This window comes from Megalopta genalis, chromosome 1 (assembly GCF_051020955.1).
Source record: "Megalopta genalis isolate 19385.01 chromosome 1, iyMegGena1_principal, whole genome shotgun sequence".
Classification (NCBI taxonomy): domain Eukaryota; kingdom Metazoa; phylum Arthropoda; class Insecta; order Hymenoptera; family Halictidae; genus Megalopta; species Megalopta genalis.
In genome coordinates this window covers 29,283,071-29,304,981 of record NC_135013.1, presented here as the reverse complement: position 1 = coordinate 29,304,981, position 21,911 = coordinate 29,283,071, and the positions used below count along the sequence as shown (strand labels likewise).

Genomic DNA, 21,911 nt, shown 5'->3' with positions numbered 1-21,911 from the left:
TTATCTTAAATATATTAAAGCTTAATGTAAAATATTGTGCAGCTCTTTTTATTATATCTCACATTGTCGTCTATTATATTGCATTGCACTGTTTGTATATAATTTTGCACATGTCGACATATAAAATTCGCAAAACTGTCGTCGAACATGTATTAATTACCATCTAATAATGAACAATATTCTACAGTAACGACCAACATCTAATACTAATATATTGTAAGCGTAAGAACATAATATAATGATAATACTGATGAGACGGTAGACACTGTCTTAACTCCAAGGTTGGTCCGTAGAATTTGTCAATCAAGAGAGTAATTTTCCCGGGCGCAGAGGTAGTGGTGGAATCCTCTTTCCAGCGTAAAATAAGGATAGCGGAGGCAGGACCGTGATACGTCCGTGGAAACTCGGCAGGGTGCTGCAGCCTGATAAAAAGAATCGAGAATTCCGCCGGCGTAATCCTATTTACTATGTAATGTAATCGCGATCTCGACTGAAAAACAATAATCGAGCAAGACGGCCGGTTTGCTCGCCTTCGGCTGGATTCCAGCATGATGTAACGGAGAGACACGCTGTGTCGGGTACGAATAAAAAGGATTCGGTCTGCTTTCCCGATTATTGGTACAATTTGTCTTCCGTTATTCAGGATTAATCAAAAGTTATCCGGTAAAATTGCCTGCGAGACTTTCGCGAGCGACGACAGACCTGTTTTATTTTATTTTCCGTCGGGATTTCAGAGAACGTCTTCTTTCTTTTTTATTCGTTATTACGCGTCGCCGCGATCAGGATCGCGGCGATTAGGATATCGTATCGGTCGACGGATTTCGAGTCAACTGCGATTTCGAGTTTTCCCTCTGTCATTCAATTATATTTTATTTACTTTTTATCCAGGCTTCAAACGAAATTGGTTTACGGACAGTTAAACGTGTTTCGGTAAAGCTCGTAAAAAGTATTATACCGGCTCGAAGGTTGAACAGTTTCGAAGAGTACACAGTGAAATAGTCACGGCGAGCGTTTCGGTTTCGATCCTATGCAATTTTCACGTCAATTTCAGAAACGTTGTGCCGGACGGATATCAGTAGAGAATTTTACACGAATATCGGCCGATGATGGGAAACAGAATTTCTGGCAATCCGAAATGTAGATACTGATCCTAATAACTACGGATTGAATTGTTAATTTTCATCGTCACGCCGATACCATTTATTATTATAATCGTGCGCGGTAATTTGCGCTATTCGCGTTCAATGGACGAACATTGGCCGTGGCTTCGAACACCTAAATCAAATCGTGAGTATATGTACTCGAACGTGTACGAACATAATCGCGAATTAAAAGGACTCGGCCATTTTTAACACCAGATGTTTAGATCTCAAACTCAAAGAACAGATTTCAGAAATTTTTTTACAAATATTTGAGCTTAAATTCTTCCTTAAAATTCAGATTCCATAGTTTAGACTTCAAAATGATCCAGATTTCAAACGGTCATAACTGGTCTAAGACTTTCAGACTTCATAGTTTCAATTCTTGAACTTTTCGATCTGATTTCAGATTTCAGGATCGACTGTATCAGATCGCAATTAAATTTCAGACAGATCAGGGGTTCGGAAGGGTCCTTCCGAAAATTCCGAATCTGATTTCACCGCGCAACAATTTCAATGATCTATGTTTGGCGCGCGATAACGCGAATCGCGACGCCGCAACGCGATTGCACGTTAACAAATATTCCTTTCCCCGCTGGTTTTTGCCGTTTCAATCATTTGTCTTCCGCGCTTCCTTCAATCGGCGGAAGCCTTCCGTGACATTTGAATAAATAATGGAACCGCCGACCGAATTACATTCGCGCCGTGTCCGCGGCCCGTTTTCTGCGCGCGGGCACGAGAATTTCGATGAATCATCGGCGGGATTAAATAAATCATTCCCGTGCGAAATTACATCACTTTCGAGGGTCCGAACGAATTACGGCCAGCCAGCGGGAAAACGTTAATAAATAACGAGGTTGGTTAAACATTTCTGCCGGATTATCTGCTCTCGCCAAATGTTTTCTCGCGTACTTACGCGTGTATGTATGCGGCGCGCGTGTGCCGCGATGAGCGGTCGCCACTCGTACCTCGAGTTTACCGTAAAAATAATAAAAACGGAAAAACAAGAAAAACACGGCAACGAAACCGCAGTATTGTTGCCGGAACGTTAATCCAATTCGTTGTTCCCGTAATCGTAATTCTGGTAAAATGCTGATTCAATTCGAACGCTATTTTATTCTGACAACTTAGCAATAAATCATGTCTTACGCGTGCACAAAAAAAAATGAATAACGTATCGCGGGAGTCCGTGAAATATTGCGAGGATAATCAACGATTACAGCCATTTGAAAAATATCATCGGGCTCCGGTGTAATATCAGCGAATCGATAAATGATAAAATTAATTATTTTACCCCGTCGAAGTTTACCATCTAAATATTTATCTCGCTAAAAGACACGCCGTTACGAAACCTGCATTATTGTACTCGAAGCGTTAATGTTCAATTCATCGTTCATGAAATTGTAATTCGGATGAAACACCATTGTATTCAATCCTATAGAATTTGCTTTTCGAAATGCATTACGTGACACGAGCAAGATCAGTAAATTGTTAAATGGTGAAATTAATTATTTTTATTACCGGAATACTCTTGAATTTCTCGTCTAAAAATTTATGTCACTGCAGCAAACAATTTTCAACGTTCGCTAACGTTTGCGTAAAATTTCGACGAATTTTTTCGGACCCCGATTTTTCGGTCCTAATATCTGGAAATTAACGTAGATTTTTAGCATAATACGAATGCAATGTTGCATCGTGAAACTGGATAACAACCGATTTTGAACTATTTATTTTGTGATTCGTCAATCGATAAGTAAAAAGACTCTATGGAGGATTAGTTGCAATTAAATATAACTGACAATATAATCACTATAAAATCAGCTGATTTGTTCAGTATACATTGCCATTTGTTAACGATTGTTAAATAGTGTTTGTTATATCTCAAACATGGAGAATTTGAACGTAAGCAATTTTAGTTTACAATAAAGAAACCTCACGTCTCTTAAAAACTTAATTTAAAAGGAAACACTTTAAAATTGAAAAAAGACTATGAACCAATTACAAATCAATAGATCATCGGCTCAGCAGATAAACAAAAAAGATAAAAAAATAAATGAAATCTGAAAGAAGGAACACGGACGCGTCGAGACATTTCGCGGAAGCTCCTACTTTCAAGGACCTGCAAGGTCATCCACGTCCTTCCACTTGTGCTATCCGAAGAGCTGACTGTCCGGGTTAACTTCCAAGGTCGGTCGACTGATCCTCGACCGATAGAGGACTCCTTGGTCCGGCCGAAACACAGACACCGTCGAGGAGAGGTCCACGGCGCTTTTAATTAAAACATGGCGGCCGAAGGAACCCGACCGGTCGGATTATTAATCGGACGCGATCACGCGATATTTCCTCGCGATACGTCCGCCAGCCGGCACGAATTTATCGTCGCGCGTCGGCTGATTTATCAGCCGGAATCCGATTTATCAGCGCGTCGCAGTCCGCGCGCGAGATCCTCGCGATCCACGGAGCGGATTGGTCAATCTCGCCCCGTTTTGTGACGCATCCCCCCGCTTTTTCTCCCGCCTGGTCCACCCTTCCAGAAATCGGCTTGGTGTCCCTGCCGGCTCCGGGGATCGATCGAACCGTGCGTTGCTTTAATTTCCGGCGAGCGGCGGACCGTTTCTTCGATCTTCTTGAACGGATTTAGCCGAAGCAACCGAGGACTTCCGGCGGGCACACGGAAATGGGGACTCGGTAGCTAACTCCGACCTGATTAGCTGGCTATGGCTCCTGTGCAAGATTTATTTCGAGCGTAGAAGGTAATGCTGAATTGTGGACGATGGATCGTCTGTTCCAGGGCTAGTGCTTTTACTTCCGACGATAGTCGTGGTTCGAGGACCATATTCTAGATATTCTAGATACCACTAGGTCTAGGAGCAAGGATTCTTGGATCTTGTGGTCTTTAAAGATTCCTTTGTAGACGTTGCTAGTTCTTTGTTTAGAAACGTATTTTGAGTATTTAGGCATTTCGAAGATGGAGGATTCTTCTCAGTTATGTTTCGGGAGAGAAGATGATTGTGATGATCTTCATGGTTCGAAAATATAGAATTTTGTAGAGCCTAGGATATCTTAGATACCACTAGATCTAGGAGCAAGGATTCTTGGACCTGGTGGTCTTTAAAGATTCCTTTGTAGACGTTGCTAGTTCTTTGTTTAGAAACATATTTGGATTCTTTAGGCATTTCGAAGATGGAGGATTCTTCTTCTGTTTCTTCTGTTTCGAGAGAGAAGATGATTGTGATGATCTTCATGGTTCGAAAATATAGAATTTTGTAGAGCCTAGGATACCTTAGATACCACTAGATCTAGGAGCAAGGATTCTTGGACCTGGTGGTCTTTAAAGATTCCTTTGTAGACGTAGATGTTGCTAGTTCTTTGTTTAGAAACATATTTTGAGTCTTTAGGCAGTTCGAAGGTGGAGGATTCTTCTCAGTTATGTTTCCAGAGAGAAGATGATTGTGATGATCTTCATGGTGAACCTTCATCGTTCGAAAATATAGAATTTTGTAGAGCCTAGGATACCTTAGATACCACTAGACCTAGGAGCAAGGATTCTTGGACCTGGTGGTCTTTAAAGATTCCTTTGTAGACGTAGATGTTGCCAGTTCTTTGTTTAGAAACATATTTTGAGTCTTTAGGCAGTTCGAAGGTGAAGGATTTTTCTCAATTATGTTTCGAGAGAGAAGATGATTGTGACGATCTTCATGGTGAACCTTCATGGTTCGAAAATATAGAATTTTGTAGATCCTAGAATATCTCAGATACCACTAAGTCTAGGAACAAGGATTCTTGGATCTTGTAGGTTTTAAAGTTCGTCGAACTTGAAAGCGACGATCGTTTAGATCTTGTGACCCTCGTGTGTGGACATAAATGCTGCTAGTTCTTTATTCATAAACATACTTTGAGTCTTTAGGTAATTCAAAGATGCCGCACTTTTCCTAGTTATTTTTTTATTAACGAAAGAAGAATTATTATCTTTAAATCCTTCTCTTCAAGCTCAAGAAAATAAATTCTCAGGTTCCAGATGTAAGGGAAAGATTTCTTTAGATATTATTATACTCTTAGATCCTTCAAGATATTTATGTATTTTCTTTGAAAGATCCTTTTAAAATATTAACAACCATCAAAGAAAATTGTCTTCAGATCCCAGGCTCGATTTAAACACTGACACTGCAAATCTGAAAGGTAACGATCGATGCGACAGGAAGGCTTGTTCAGATCCTAGGCCCTGGCAGTACAATAATTAAGTTCGATAATCTTCTCGGGCCCAACGCTTAGGATTCTCCGTATTCTGGAGCGTTTCTAAAGGTAGATCGACGTAGAGAAGAAAGATGCCGCAGGTCGCGGTACGTTCTTCGAAATTGTTAGCCCGAGTATATAAGTAATGGTTCGAATCCCGAGCGTTCCAGCGTAATTTATTCAGCGATCAAAGCGACGGCAAGTGGTATTATTGCTGCGGGAGATTGAAACAGCTGAAAGTAACGAGGCGTTGACAACCGAGAGTTAAATTCACGGTAGTACCGGTGATCCCGGGCAAAGAAGCGGGAGTGTACGGCGGAGATAGTACGTAGGTCGCGCATCGGTCTTTGTGCGATTACTTTGTTATGTAAATGGCGAGAGGTCCCGGCAACGAGGAGCAGTTTCCTTAAACTTAATGTAATAAGGGTTTGCCAACGACTTTACCAATATCCTGTTCTTTGACAAGGTTCTTCAAAGGGAGCGGAGTCTATAGAGACTCCTCTTCGCGAAAGAAAGCTGCTCCTCTTCGGGATAAAACACCTACTTTTCGAAAAGAAATCTCGGGACTTTGGGCAGGGAAGGCGAAAGGGAGAGAAAAAATATCCTCTGTAGAGGACAGAAAGGGTCCCGAAGAATAATAAACTTTTCCCTCGGAAAGTGGATCTTCTGTTGTGAACAGACACCTCGTTCGCCGGAAAAAGAAATCATTAGAGGATTGCTACGGCGACATAGAAGTTGCCCGACGAGACGGAGGAGGGAACGAGAACGGAAGTTGAACTGTTTGTCGACTGTGATAGGGATTAATTTGTTCGTTGAAACGCGATTGTTTGTCTCCGACGTCGTCAACTAATTTGGATTAAAGAAGGACGACGACCTTTAACCGATGGATCCTCTCTATTGTCGTCATCTTCTTCGCTATTTCACGATGAAAGATCACTTTGGATCGAAGGGAAACGATCAACCGAAATTTCTCTTCATCGTACAATCTCATCAACCAATTTAATTACGAATATCGATATCGCGCTTTTTATTTTTATTATCGCTAGATTGCAGATTTTATGGATTTTTCGCACAAATAACAGGGTCGAAAGCAAAACTGACGTTCGAAGAATTTCAGAATATTTTTATGCAACGTACGAGTTATTAAAATGATTAAAAGAGGGTTTCTTACAATTGATTCCTACAATGTTTATTTTGCATAAAAATCTCTCAGCCTAATTATCTATCTATTACTCACTATTTCCAAAATCGATCTGAATCGCAGGTAGAACGATCTTGATCGTCCAAAATAATTTGCTTTTACGATCACCATCAGCCTCGCTATTTCCAAAACTGAATCCGAATCGAAGGTATAACGATTTCTCTCCCTGCTACCATAATCCTTCTCATCTTACGCACACCGCGGAATAGAATCTGAAAATCTCTCCCTCAAAAAGCCACTCGAAAATTCAATCGAAATCGAAACCTTGTCTCCGCCTCTGCTATCTTCCAAACCGATTTCGCCGACGACCGATAAATTTTATCCGAATCCCCGGCGGTGTCATCGTCTGCAGCGCTATTTGATGAACCTTCGATCGAAACGACCTTGAGCAGAGCGACAAGCTCTGCTCCGTCCGCCACCTACACGCGAATTAATTTCAGCGCGCACAAAGGAGAGCGACATCGAGCAGAAAAATTTCGCGAGCCATCTCGCCGCGATCGTCTGCCTCATACGCCCACGCCGGAGTCAGTAACGTAACGTTACGCACGCATGTTGTTTCGCCGGTGGGGGAGCAAGCTCGAGACCAGTCGGAGAAGGAAGCGTTTCGTGGATGCAGAAAGGTTGAATCGAGCTGACCGAAGGCGCGGCGAGGATGAAAGAGAGCGGGGGGCGAGGGGGGAGGGAGAGAATGGGGAACGGGGCGCGCTGGGAGAAAGGACAGAGAAAGCCGCGGAGAGGGCGAACAGGGAGCCGAGAGGGCAGAGTTCGTTTCATTCATAGGCTGGCCTGTGTGTGCCGGTGCGTGGATCAAGCCAGTGACTCTCAAGGGCGGCCTCGTCCGCGACAATCGGCCGGAGTCAGGGTCCACCCCTTCTAATTGGCCCGGCAGCTACGCCAAGGCTTTTGTCGTCCGGTCTGGCCTGGCCTGGCCTGGTCTGGTCTGGTTTGCGGGTTTCTATTCGAAGTTGAAATTCACGGGCCAGCGAGCCGCTATTCAACGCCGGCGTGGGATCTTCCTTTTGTTAGAGGGATGCCGCGTCAATTGCCACGATCGACAAGTTGTATCCCCGCGCACTCTCCTGGATCGCCCGACCGATTGTCCACTGCGATCGATGGGGAACTAACTTGATGATGGGGTTTCGCGGCTTACTTTCCCTTTGCCGCCGCGATGACGCTTCCGCTGCGGCGCGTTTTATTTCTTCGACTACGCGGCGCACAATGCCGTCCGCTGCGTCGACGTTTGTTTTGTACGTCCGTTTAGACTCGCACGTTTCCCAGCACGCGCAACTGTTGCGAGATCATAGTAACGTCGGAATGTACGTATTTCGTTGTTTTAATGATCGTAAATATTTTTTAACAACGACGGCCAGTTGATTTTGTTGATTATTTGCAAGCAGAGTATTTGCAAGTAAAAGTATATTTATTGAACACACAAGATCTAATCTAGAGGCTTGCTCGTGGGAGCTTAGAGACAACTAGTGTACTCTTAGGCTGCTCACCGACGACTAACTAAAAACATGGAAGACCCGCAAACTATGGGTCGAGAAATCTTTATTGGTCATAAATAACCAATCCTGTGTAACGGACTTTCGAGTCAACGCACGTTTCGCGCTCACGTGCCCTGCAGATGGGCAGCAAGGGCCGCTTTACCTAAAAAACGGACAAGGCCGTAAAACCTACAAATTACCGATTCTCAACAGCATTGAAAATGCTTTTACATTTACAGATTTCATCGCGGGAAAGTAATGTTTCGCCTTCGATCTTGCATCACGCGTGCGGAGCTAATTTGATATAATAGAATCCGGGCATAATGGAACAGTTACTTACAATTAATTACAGTATCATACTTCATCTTTATATAATTTTTATAATGAGTCGTTCTGCTTATGAATGATACGCAGGGTATCCCAAAATTATGGTACTTCCGGGAAATAAGGGGTTCCTGAGGTCATTTGAAGTAACTTTTTCCTTAGCGAAAATGCAATCCGTGGCTTGGTTTACAAGTTATTAACGAAAAACAGTGATCAATGAGAGGCGAGCTCGGCTGGCGCACGGACGAAGCCCAGTTCCGCTCATTGGCTCGGCCGCCGCGCGCCAGCCGATCTCGTCTCTTATTGGTCACTGTTTTTCGTTAATAACTCGTAAACGACACGGCGGATCGCATTTTCGCTAAGGAAAAAGTTACTTCAAATCACCTCAGCAACCCCTCATTTCCCGGAGATACCATGATTTTGAGAAAGCCTGTATACGCTCTGATACTTAAAAGCCGGACGATCAAGGCACCACACTGCATTTAAATTTCGTGGAACACCTGCATTCTTCATCCCGCAGTCAATGACACGATCATTTGCGTAAAAACGGGCCGCGCCGTTTCAATTATAGCCTGGGAAGACAATGAATGTCCGTGAAGTGGCGCAAGGTCGCTTAAACCGTCGAGGACGTAATGTTCCCTTTTTCTAAATGTTCCGGCCATTTTGCTGTAGTTAGTTTAACGACCAGAGGGTTGTCCGGGAAGACTCGGGCCTCCAAAGAAACTTTTCGTTCCCCGTGTTCTCCCGTCTCGCCTGCCCCCCTCCGTTCCGCTCTGCTCATCGTCCTCCTCGGTAGGGATTAAAATCTTTTTCACGAAGCTCGGCTGTTTTCCTGACATCATCCGGTTTTGCGCCATTAACTAACTCGCTTCCCGTATGAGCGTCTTCCGCCAACAATGGGCTGCCTTTTCCACTGCCGAGGCCGCGCTCCCGTTCCTCCCGGACTAATGGCAGCCTAATTCTCCGCCTTGTCATTGTGTCGACCTCCGTGGGCACTCGTGCTCGGGACGCATCAAAGACTTAAGAACGTCGTTCGTCGTTATTTTTCAACGTCGATTCCGCCGTAGACGGTTTTTGATCAAACGGACGACGGGCTGGCATTGTGCAGCGGCTCTATTGTACACGGTCGCGCTGAATGTTTCATCATCAAATTCAATTGAAATTATGACCCGGGAAGGAGTTCGATTTCCTCATCCATTTAACAGTCGGGACTGCTAATTACCTTTCGGCCGATTCATGGCTCTGTGGCTCGTATCGGAACAATCGTATTCATACCGGGGGATTCACAGTACCGTTCAACAAATTCTGTTTATTTTATATAGATCGCGAGAGCATATTTTTTAACAACAGTTTTTATATATTTTATCGTAATGCGAGATAATTAAATCGTAATAACGCTGATTGAATGGAGCAGGTTTCTGAGCAGAGCTGCCGAGTCACAGACAGACAAACTCGTACTTAACTTATAAATTAAATAATATGTACATTTTAACACGAATGTTGGGGAATATATTCCGATTAAAAATTAGGCAGTAGAAACGACCATTAACCTATAGACAAGTAGAACCAGACAGCCCCGATCAGACCTTACCAGAGTCATTTATTTTAACACTAATTGCTTCCCAAAAATGATAACCGTAGAAATATTGGCGAGGATATTCTAATTAGAGATTAAGGAGATAACACACACGCAAATAGGATCATATATGGTCAGACCTCAATAATTTTTCTTTTAACGGGAGTCATTTCTTTTAACACTAATTGCTTCCCAAAAATGATAACTATAGAAATATTGGCGAGGATATTCTAATTAGAGATTAAGGAGATAACACACATGCAAATAGGGTCATGGCTAAACCTCGATAATTTTTCTTTTAACGGGAATTGTTTTCCATAATCGATAACCGCAGTTTTATCGCTTTCCGAGTATTCGAGAATTTTTTTACACCGCGTGGTTTGTCAACAACAATATCGGCTCCGCAGAGTTTCATGATCAATAACAAAGTTCTAACCGCGGAGACGAAAAGTTTGGCCGCCCCCAGCGGCGGATAGTCGTTTTACATTGTAGTCTGGACTGTTTCATTACCACGTACCGCATAATTTAGTCCGAAGCCGAAAGTTTGCGCACTGTTAACCAGCCTCGTGTCTCGCCCGTTTCTTCCGCCATCGCTCACGCTTCACCATACTTTACACAGTGTACCCGCTAATCCCGTCTATGTAAACAGAGAACCGTTCCACGGGTTCGCATAAATACTTATTTTCCTCTTCCGGACCCTTTAAATTCCGTTCCCGCTGTCACCTGGATCACCGTCTTCATCCGTTTCCCGCTCGCCTCGACGGTACAGTAAATTCTCCCTAATGCGCGCTCAGATTGTGCACAAAAAAAGGGCAATTTTTGGAAGAGGAGACGCGATTATTCGAGCCGTGCGGCTCGTTTTTATAGTTACCGATTGTCAACGATTATAAAAACGAGCCGAAAGGCTCGAATAATCGCGTCTTCTCTTCCCAAATCGTTCATTTTTGTGCGCAAGCCGAGCATTAATTACGGAGAATTAGAGATGGATCTTAATAATTAGGGAGAATAGTAAGATGATTTAATTAGGGGACTAGAAAGAAGTTCCTTATGCTTCGGTCAAAATGACGGATCTCTGAATTTTTCTTCTACGGTCACTGAAATCATAAAAATGTTTCCACGAGAACATTTTCGATAAACTTCTTCATGCGAGCGTATACGAATGAGTTAGAATAATAGTGGCGTAATTTCCGAAAATGTTGACCTACACGTGCCAAAATGTTCAAGACAAGTGGAATAAATTCTAAAGTAACTATTAAGTTAACTTAACTCTAAATTATCTTGAGAATAAATTTGTTCAGTAAACAATACACTCATCCTTGTTTCTCAGAATAAGGAACACGTGACTCACGCCACTATGATTCTAACTCACCTATATTATAATAGAAATCGTACAAAGTTAGAATAAACCCAATTCTTGTTATTAACAACGCGAATTAGTCGCGGTTACGGTTCGGCAGTTTTAGCGTTGAAAGCGGAGAGATGAAGCGTTCGATGAAAATTGTCTTATAACGAGAAGGGAATTATGTTTTAATATTTGTTGCGGTAAAAAGTAATGGACTTCTTCTCCCCCTTCTTCCCCCCACGATATAAGCGGGAGAACTATCTCGACGTTTTTCCGGAAGAACTGATTAAAATTTCAAGTTAACGTATACCTCGCGTCACGCGCAGTCATTTCTGGGTTATAACTTCGTCATCTCCTTGAATTTCAGGAAATCGTTTTATCGCGGCGCTCTATGCATACAAAATTTTAGGGGAACGCGAAAGAAAGCTTCGATCTTTTTGAAGCATCACGGTTACACAGTCCGCAATAAATTAAGCTTTACCGTACTGTGTGGCAGTTCGTTATTTTTTTTTTTCATAACTAGATTGCGAATATTGTGCAACGAACCAACGATTTGTTGTCGCACAAATTTATTTACTACAGTTTCTGGTTTATTTCTGCAGTTTGCGGTTTATTTCTACGTTTCCGGTTTATTTCTGCAGTTCATGGTTTATTTCTGCAGTTTATGGGTTATACCACTGTGATTCATTCATGTACATATTATGTCCAAAGCGTGATAAGTGTACGCAGGACCCGAATTGACTCGTTTCATTCTCCGAAAATGAGCTTTAAATTGCTCCAATAAATTGCCGGTTCAAGCCCGATAATTTCGTCAAATTGAAGTAATCAATCTAACGAAATAAAAATTGGAAAACCGAGATATACGATACCGAATGTTCTTTCGATCTTCCTGTAGTTTGCAGATCCGAACGAAAAGTGTATAGAAAACGTTAATGCTAAAATTAATTGACCCAATCTGTTTAAATCGTCACCTAATCAGTCAGATCTCGGCAATTTGGCGAAAGAAATTGGTGTTACACTAGGCTTAACGCAAAGACTAATAACTCTACATGTAGTATCTACAAAAATACGTTTAGAAAAATCGACGAATAAAGCTGTGAGAATCGTCCTAAACATCGTGAATTGCATAATCGCGAAAATGGTCCGAGGGTTAATGACCGTTCAAATAAACGGTTGAACCGGGTCGGTGGACATTGCGCCGCATCCTCCGCCGATTTTTGCATGCGGAACGGCCAAGGCAGCGCGAAATTTTAACCGCGTCTGACCAGGTGCGGCTTAATCCCCTAATCTCCGTGAGCGTCTCGCGCAAGAGCAATTTCACGCGACATTGTCTCGCAGCGAATCTAAAGCAGTCCCGAAAGTCCTTGGTTTTTCGGGGCTGCGTTCGGTACCGGCGGAGAGCCGGGAAACCGAGGGTCGAGGAAACACGCGGAAGAACGGTTCGTTTCGTTCGCGTTGCCAACGGCCGGCCTCTTTTTCTCGCCCGTTTGCTCCCCGCTGTGCGCGCAAGCAGCGCGGCTAACTCCTTTCAGATATGCTTTTTTCGCGGCGGCTCTTCCGTGAAAAGAAAGCTTTTCGCTCGCGGTTAAAGAGTTCTCTAACACTGAAACCCGAACGCCCAAGCCCGGAGAAAATCATCTTTCATCGGACCGAACGAAAATATCGACTCGCGTTACCCGGAAAGATTCTTTCTTCCGGACGCTTCGGGACCTGTTTCCTCGATTTCGTGCCACCGCCACGATTACCAATTCCTGAATCGCGGAAAATTCAGCCGTGGAACAGAAATTACTGTCTAATAAATTATAAATAAATTAAAAATAAATATAAATAAATTATAGTCTAAATTATAGTCTTACACGTTCTTCGCGCTCGTGTCAAATTATGCGAATATTCTATTGTGCACCGAGCGAGTATAGTAGAAGATAATGACACGATAATGTCTTTTACGTAATTAGAACGACGTCGAGGTGTAAAATTCATTATGAAAAGGATATTCTTATGGACGTTGTTAACGCTTCTTTCGAGGATACTTATATTTTTTCGACTTCGTTTCGCACGAAAAATAAAACCTTATTACCTTAATTATTGCACCAATAAAAATCCTTGAAATTTCTTCGAGCTGTGAAATTGTTGAATAAAAACACAGCGGAAGCACGTTACCGCGCCGAACGTAAAAGTAGTGCAGATTAATGTACAGTGAATGTCGTAATAACGTTAGCTATAAAATGCGGCCGAAAAAGTGCCGCGCACGCGTGTAAAAAGGCACGGAGCGCAGCCTCGAAGGACTTTGAAAAATGGTATTTAAAAATGTCTACACATTTATTACGACCACCGGCGTCCATCCCCTTTTCCGGAAAGCCGACCATAATAATACGAATTTAATTTTCGCCATAAAACCGAGCGATGCTACGAGGTTTCCGCTGTCACATTTTTTTCTCCGTTCCCGGCGCACGCGGGTTCGCGCCGTTTTTACAAGTGTTCGCATATTAAATGCCGGAACACAGCCGCAGCGAAAGACTCTCCGCACCCATTAGAGACTGCGATCGAATCGAATCTACGGCCGGAGCACTCGAAAAATATATCGCGGAGTGGCGGCGGACCTCTTTTTATTTTTTTCCCGCCGCGGCGCGCCGGCGTGTTTCGCGCGCGAAAGCCTCGCAGTGTTGTTCTTTTACGCGGAAAAAATCGCTGATACCGAGCCGCGGAATATGTTCGACGGGAAAATCGGGAATCGAGGCCGATCCCCGTGATCGCGTTATTTCGCGATCCGCCGCGTACGGCTCCATTACAATTACAAAAAATAAAATCCGGCCGGCGTTTCTCTCATAAACGCAAAAAAATCCCGCTCTCTAATCATAATACATGACTGAATAATATCCAGCGAACTTACAAGTTACAATTAAAATATATCCTAGTGGAAATACGTTGCATTTAATAAATTAATAAAAGTCCCAGATGCGCTGCTGTTTCTTTCTCCGAAACGAAGCCTTCGCGATTGGCCAACGGAATATTCCAAGATACTCCGAAACAATGATTTTTCTTTGGTCGGAAAAGTGGAAGAATGACCGTTGAACCCGATTATTGTATAATAAAGTTCGTTACGTGGCCGCAACGCGGGACGAATGAAAGGACGAATGACAAAACTGGCAACAAACTTTTTTCATTCTACGCCGGTATCAGACACAGACACCGAAGCCGCGCAGCATGTGCAGACGCAGAATGAAATTTTCAGTCGGTAGAGCGGATTTTTTAATCCGACCAGAGACAATGCTAGGACCGAAGCACAGTTTCACAATTATTCTTCTCGATTTCCCGTTGTTCGATGAAATCGATGTTTTCGAAACTCCATTGAAGATCGTCCACGCTCGTATTAATCATCGTTTTGCTCTCTTCGGCGGCAGCGTTGGTCATTCGAGTCTTGCTTGACAACCATTGTACGCTCTTCAATTTCAGACTCGATCAGCGTCGAATCAAAGCAGAACATCAAAATTTATAATAATTATTCCGTTCTCCCGGTTATCGGAAGTTAATCGACGTCGATAATCTCGCTTTATGTTTCATCCGCTCCCATTGCCGACACATTTAATTATCGTATTATACATAGAACAAATTCGTAACTTACTGACAAGTGTATTTTATTTATTTTCTCGATGAAATGTCTTCGTTGCACGTCGTTGTACGTCATACATAAAGAATACATATAATTCATATTTTATAAAGTAATAGCGTGTACACGTATGATTTTTAAAACAAATATGATAATCGAGAAAGTTAAATGCATTCAAGGTGTCTCGCTCTTTTTAAACGCATTTGAATACTTAAAACATTAGTACAAAATACAGCATTGTAAACGACAGGATCCACAGAATAGTCGTACATCGAAATCATTGGTATAGTTTTTACAGTTAAAGCAGAAGAAATTTGTAATGTTTCTTTTTTCAAAGTCTACGAGATTCATTCAGTGGGTATCGAAACGTGAAATTACGCTTCTTCGTAGTGCATAAAGATGCACTTTCCGGTAGACCGTGATATTCAGCGAGTCTAATTTCTCGTCGATCGTAACGAAGATTTGGTTGCAGGTTGCAGGTACGAGGGGCGCAGATACCAGGAGGGCGCGTCGGTGATCACGTCCGAGCCCTGTCTGCAGTGCAGGTGCATCGAGGGCGCGCTCAGATGTCGTCTCCGAGTTTGTCCACGATTGCCGAACCCGCCGCCATCCGGATGTCGAGTTCGCCCGCCGGGAGAGAACGTCTGCTGTGCGGAACTAGTTTGCAGCGACACACGTTAGTATCGTTGCAAAAAAACCTGCCAAACAATTTGCCCAAAACAACGTCCAGCTCTGCCGAGCTGTCCAAACACCTTTGACAAGAGCTGACTGTAATTATTCAACCGCGATCGTTGTTCCAAAAAAATATACATCTGAATTTTTACCGTCGATACGGATGCAAATGTGTCCATTGTAAACTCCGAGCATCGTGCGCGCTCGAATTGACTCGGTACATTTGTAATTCGGATTGCAGCATTAACGGTTTTAATTTGTCACTAGCGCAGATTTATTATTTCTAGTTAAACATTTCTGTGCAGGATTGTTTTTAAGATCGAACACAAAGCGATCGGAAAATATGAAAGGAATTTGAAGCAAATTCGAGTAAATTCTGTAGATCTCGAAGCACATTAACAGACGCGTTCGTAAATTAAATACGGATTTCGCTTCTTTTCCGAGAAAACGGGTTCTTATCGCTTCCGGCTAGGCTCTTCATATATATATATTTTCATATACGCATCTGAGATCCGGGCTTATTAATGAAAGGGACACGCGCGTGATACTTTTCCAGGAGACTCGGCGAACATTTTAAGAAGATCCAACGCCCACATAGAGCAGGAAGAGAAGCACGAGGAGGATTACCAGACTTCTCGTTTTCAAGGTAAAGGATTAGCAATTAATGAGAGAGTATTCTCCGAGCCTCGAATCACGGAGATCCGGAAATCTTTAGTACTTTAACTAAATCAACAAGCTTCTTTCTGCTGGTAGCGATGCGCAAAATCTCTGGAACGAAAACGTGTAATTGTAAAAATTATTAGATCTAGATGTACTAGTCTGGATATTACAGCGACTGTTAGATCAGTCCGCGATATAACATTGCTGCTCAAAAATATTTCATCGCTCCTCCGTCGCACGATTTTCACGCGTTTAACTGAAGAAATATAATGAAATATTTTAATTTCCTTATTATTAACACTAGATTTACGAAAACCACTAAACCCGCTAAAAAAACGAAGCCGCTAATTTGTTAATTCGCGATTATTCTATTGTAAAAATACACCAGAGTACACTTGCAAAAAATCAGAATAACTGTGTTATCGTTACTTTTGTAAACTAATATAAAACGGCTGCTTTTAATGCACCGTAAATCCGGTGTTGGAGTAAAGATTGTTAGAGCGTAATTAATGTACAATTTTATTTGAATTTCTGACGTAAATGTTCTCGCATTTTACAATCCGACGATCGTAATAGTTGCGTAAAAATCGGCGATCTAACGGCCACGCAATAAATTGCGAAAACGCTGTACAGAACAACCATAAATCCTTAACGAGAATACATTCGTGTGATAAAATTGCTGCGGTGGCAGCAGCCCGCGAAACGAGAACGCGACGTTAAGAAAAAAAGAGAAAAGAAACGCGCATCAACGCGCGGGTCGTTTCTGTTCTCCATACCGCGATCACCATAAGCGATGAAGTATTTTTTGAGCGGCGGCGCGGACTCGTTTGAAGAAGCGTGGCCACGTTTAAAAGGTTCTAGGGCGAAGGGGTTCTTCTGTTAACAATCAGGTTGCCTGCACGAGGGCGTGAGATACGGGCCAGGTTCAGCGATGATGGGCTCACGTAGATGCGAGTACTGCTACTGCATCTCCGGCGCGAGAAGATGCATCAGACCGAAGTGCCTGTTGCCCCTGCCAGGATGCACTCCGCTCTATGCGCCGCACTCCTGCTGCCCCGTTGCCTACAATTGCACCCGTGAGTGTACTTTCCCTCTACGTCGCGAGTTCGCCGCTCTCTCGCCGAGAACCGAATAACTCATACCGTTTCTCTTCTTCTTTTCCACCGCAAAGATCTTCACTCGTCCACGTTGGCGCCGATCATGGGAAACGGTGAGTTTCATTTCATCTTTAATCCCGGAACGAATTACAGTAGTGTCCCTCTAATTGGCGCTCAGATTGTCCACAAAAAAATGGACAATTTTGGAAGAGGAGATATGCGATTATCCGAGCCTTGCGGTTCGTTTTCATAGCTAGGAATTGTCAAGAAATATAGAAACGAGCTGCAAGGCTCGAATAATCGTATCTCCTCTTTCCAAATTGTCCATTTTCGCGCGCAATCCGAGCGTCAATTAGGGAGACATTACTGTAGCTGCTTCTTTTCTGTTCCGCGAACCACTTCGCACGCGGCTCCATTCGAAACGACCGCTCTCACCGCCTCGGTTCATTAGCGAACTGCATATGTTTATGCAAATTTCGCAGCTTTATCGGAGACCGTTGCTTCCAACTCCGTTCTTCAACGGAGTTGCGCAAGAATTTGCTCGGTAATTCGTTCGATAAATCGCTGATGTGCGCAAGGCTCTTGTTAGAGATATCAAACAGTAATCTGTTAAGTAGGAATGTTAATTCTGTCGGAATTTTATTAAGTTTATTAATTTCAAGTCGGAATGAAATACTGTTCCAAGAAATTAGCGCGATTGAAGAAGCGCTTGATCATTGTAACTGTGAAGAAAATGGTACGGCAAGGGATTCGTTTAATCAAGCTTCGTATTTTATTGCTTTTATTGCTTTTTACAGTTTGATAGCGGCAACGAATTTTTATTCAGAGATGGATGCTAAGTAGAATATTCTCATCTTGTCGGATAAAGAAACTGTGCGTTACAGCTTTGTGTTCTAATTTTCTCGAGACAAAAGGCTAAAAAATGTTGACGTTATTCGCAGATTCTATTAATCTATTTATCAGTGATGCACCGTTTTCTAATTCGCTGCTGACTTCGATACACGAGCTTACAATTACACCAGCTTATAATTGCAATATAAAAGTTTCATTATCAAGACAGTAATGTAAGAACTATTTGCAGAATAATTGCTCAATTTATAGCATCTTCTAAAAAAGGCGTTAAAAATTTACAATGCGATTGTTCGATACCGAAGAAATCACTGCGCAAGTAGAAACGGCGAGTGATGGACAGACAAGTCGGTCGATCGACGTTCACTGTCGCAGAGACGATCGATTCTTAAATCGATCTATTTGTAGAAAGTGTAGTTTCAGTTTCCGAATCTGAGTACAATAAATCAGAAAGATTTTCATGGACAGAAATTGTTCGATACTTGGTCGCTTAATTCCGCGTCTGCGTGAAAGTAGGCGAGCACGTCGGGATTATTTTCGGTGCTTTAATTCGCGGTTCATTTCGATCCGGCTGTTTATCTTCCGCAGCGGCTTAATGATCGGCGCGAGGGGAACCGGTTCGCCGGTTTTCCGAAAAGCCTTCCCAGACTGCGCGGGTCTATCGGACGATGGCCGGGCCGGGCAGTATAACGCGATAAAAAGCAAAGTTCGGGCGCGGGTCGCGCCGTATCAGTCCGCTTTTGAGGAAGAAGCCGAGCCGTAGCTGGCCGAGTTTAAATTTAAGCCGAGCTTATGAGGAAAAATCGCATCGCGGGACGAAATCAGGAGGAGACGCCTCCTGTATGGCGAACTTTAATCCCCTTAAATTGCGTCGGGTTTTATCGCGGCGCCGAGTACCATCTAATTATCGTTACGAAAGTCCCTCTCCCTTTTCAAGAGATCTCCCCGGGGCCCGCCTTCTTTCTTCTCCGGTTTCCGGCGAACAAGAAACTTTTTTCCGTGGGTACGTTCTCTGCTCCGTATCTCCCTCTCTCTCTTTCTCTCTCTCTCTCTCTCTCTCTCTCTCGCGCGCGCACACACATACACTCTCTCCCTTTCGCCTTTCTTTTGCGGGCGGAGTTAAGAACACGCGTCGGAAAGTTGCAGGGAAACGTTTAGCGCAATAAAGCATGGTTACCGTCGCCGTTACTTTATCCCGTGACACTCGCTTCAGAAAGATTTCCGCCATCGCGCGTCCCTCCCCTTCCCGCCAACACCTCGCCGCGCCGCCCAGGTCTCTTTCTTTCTACCCTCTTGCTTGCCCGTTCACTTAACGCCCGGTTTCATTCAATTTTACGACCCGACCCGGCCCGACCCGGCCCGAGCCGGCCCGCCGCCGGGAAAACTGGAAATCACGTTCCCAGGTAAATCTGACGCGTGAAGCGCAACTTCCGCCATGAATCTCGCCCCGGTTTTTCCGAAGGCTGCGCCCTGCCTCTGTCTCTGCCTTCCGAGCGCAATTGTTACACCCTCCCGCGGCATTCTCATCTCCGGATTTTCCTTACCGAACTCCAGCCGCTTTTCTTTCCTTTTTTTTCCTTTTTTTTTTTTTTATAGCATTCCCTCCCTTATTTTCGGGCGGGGTTCGACGAACTTCGACCGTGGAAAAAAGTTTCACTCAGTCGATCCCTTCTTCTCTAATTTTTTTTCCCGCCTCCCCGATTCGTTGCACTTTGGATTTTATTTCCGGGAATACTTCGCGACGTTACCGAAAGCTCTGAAAAATTTTTATTCCTTCGTTCTCGGCGCACCTTTCTGAATTTTTTTTTTCGCAACGGGTTCGGTACACCGGGAGAAGGCGAGCCGAACTTTTGGGAATCTCGCGAGAAACGCTATTTAACGGGTTAAATTAACTACGTCGTATCCTCTTATGAAATATGATAACAATGCCGTCAAAGAGAAGCGCTGAATTCTCAAAATATCATGTTATGTGTTACAATTTGAGATAATTATATTGGCAAAATTAATTTGATCTTTTTATATACATTAAAAGTGCTACCAAGACCTGGTTCGACCTTGACAGGTTAACGAAGAAGGAAGGAAAAGCGAGTGAAAGAGAAAGAAAGTAATTATCCGTATACATGAAATTAAATTGTACAAATAAATTAATAAATGACGATAAATAATAATGAGCAGAGATTAACAATGATAAACAGACAATACCGAATTAAAGTCAGCAAACAATAAACTAAGTTCCAAACAAAATTCAGCACCATTATTTTTTCTCCCTTCTTTGCTGATCTCTCAAGGTCAAACCAGTCCACGATAGCACTTTAATAACGATAAATAATAACGAGCAGAGATTAATGATGATAAACAGATAATATCGAATTAAAGCCAGCAAACAATAAACTAAGTTCCAAACAAAATTCAGCACCATTATTTTTTCTCCCTTCTTTGCTGATCTCTCAAGGTCAAACCAGCCCACGATAGCACTTTAATAACAAAAAATAATAACGAGCAGAGATTAACGATGATAAACAGATAGTATCGAATTAAAGCCAGCAAACAATAAACTAAGTTCCAAACAAAATTCAGCACCATTATTTTTTCTCCCTTCTTTGCTGATCTCTCAAGGTCAAACCAGCCCACGATAGCACTTTTAATTTACATTTTCGCGACCTCGCTGACATATACAAAATCGGCGCGATTTTGTCATCAGTTAAATATTGCTCCTTGTTAGGGTCTCGAGCCGCAGTCCGAGGAACGGAAATGAAATTCTGACCGTGGTCCCTGTCCTCGCATATTTAGGTCGTCGGACCTCGCCTCCCGGCCCAATTTTCAGACGCTGCTGGCCGGCGTACATTCAACGGCCAGTTTCGCGTCGCTGCTTAAAACTTTAAAGCGACCCCTAAAGCCTCGTTTCTACCCCATTACGCGGACGCTTCCGACGCCGCTACGTACCCGTCTTGATCTCACCGGTGTATTGGGCAACAAAGTCTTATCAGAGTTCTTTAATTGCAACTAAAACACTTTTATCTACAGTTTCGCACCCAATTTGACAGCAACGCTGCGAACGTTCCCTTTGTGACAGACGCAGTTTGCAACTGTTGTTCGAAGCTCGGTCGCAGGCTTTTCACGATCTTATTAGCGCGCAGGTTCGAACGCGTCGGTCTTGACGGTGTTAACGGCAACGTCGAGAGTATATCTCGTTAATTTTCAAAATCATTAACTCGAAATTATTATTGATACGTTTACCGACTCCCGTCAAACATGCCCGGAGCGTATTAATCCCCGTTGAATCAGTACGATTCGAACGACGGATTATAAACGGTCTTATTGTGCTGCTAGCCGAGCTCTATTACCGGCCCATAGAAACGCTTTATTCAGAACAATTTTATTCATTCATGAATGTTGATATTGTTCGAGTTTTCCGAATCGAGACGCACATTCTCTCCCGATTAATGCGAATCTGTGTCACGAAGCTTTCAATGGATACATTCGGAGCGGGTATTGCGACTCGATGACCATTATATCGTGCTGAAAGAAATTGGCGACGGTGTAAAAAAAAAAGAAGAGAAGAAAGAAAAATGTTATTCACGATTTATTCTATTGAAACGCGGGGAGAAAATTATCGCCGCGATGAAATATCACGTCGTGCTGACGTAATTCTTTCCGTAATACGCGTTCGTATTTGGTAGATCATGTCCGAAATGATTCGTCATCAGTGTCTGATTCTCTGTCA

At 43.2% G+C, this 21,911-nt stretch overlaps 1 protein-coding gene across 2 annotated transcripts in view; it reads left to right on the top strand.

The window, feature by feature from the left end:
- LOC117222330 (uncharacterized) overlaps positions 1 to 21,911 on the top strand; it is an 80,111-nt gene that overhangs the window by 30,555 nt on the left and 27,645 nt on the right. For both annotated transcript variants that reach the window (XM_076525026.1, XM_033473976.2), the window contains exons 2-5: positions 15,382 to 15,585; positions 16,138 to 16,227; positions 17,132 to 17,317; positions 17,413 to 17,451. In XM_076525026.1, the coding sequence (XP_076381141.1) occupies positions 15,382 to 15,585; positions 16,138 to 16,227; positions 17,132 to 17,317; positions 17,413 to 17,451 (519 nt within the window). The remainder of the gene's footprint in view (positions 1 to 15,381; positions 15,586 to 16,137; positions 16,228 to 17,131; positions 17,318 to 17,412; positions 17,452 to 21,911) is intronic.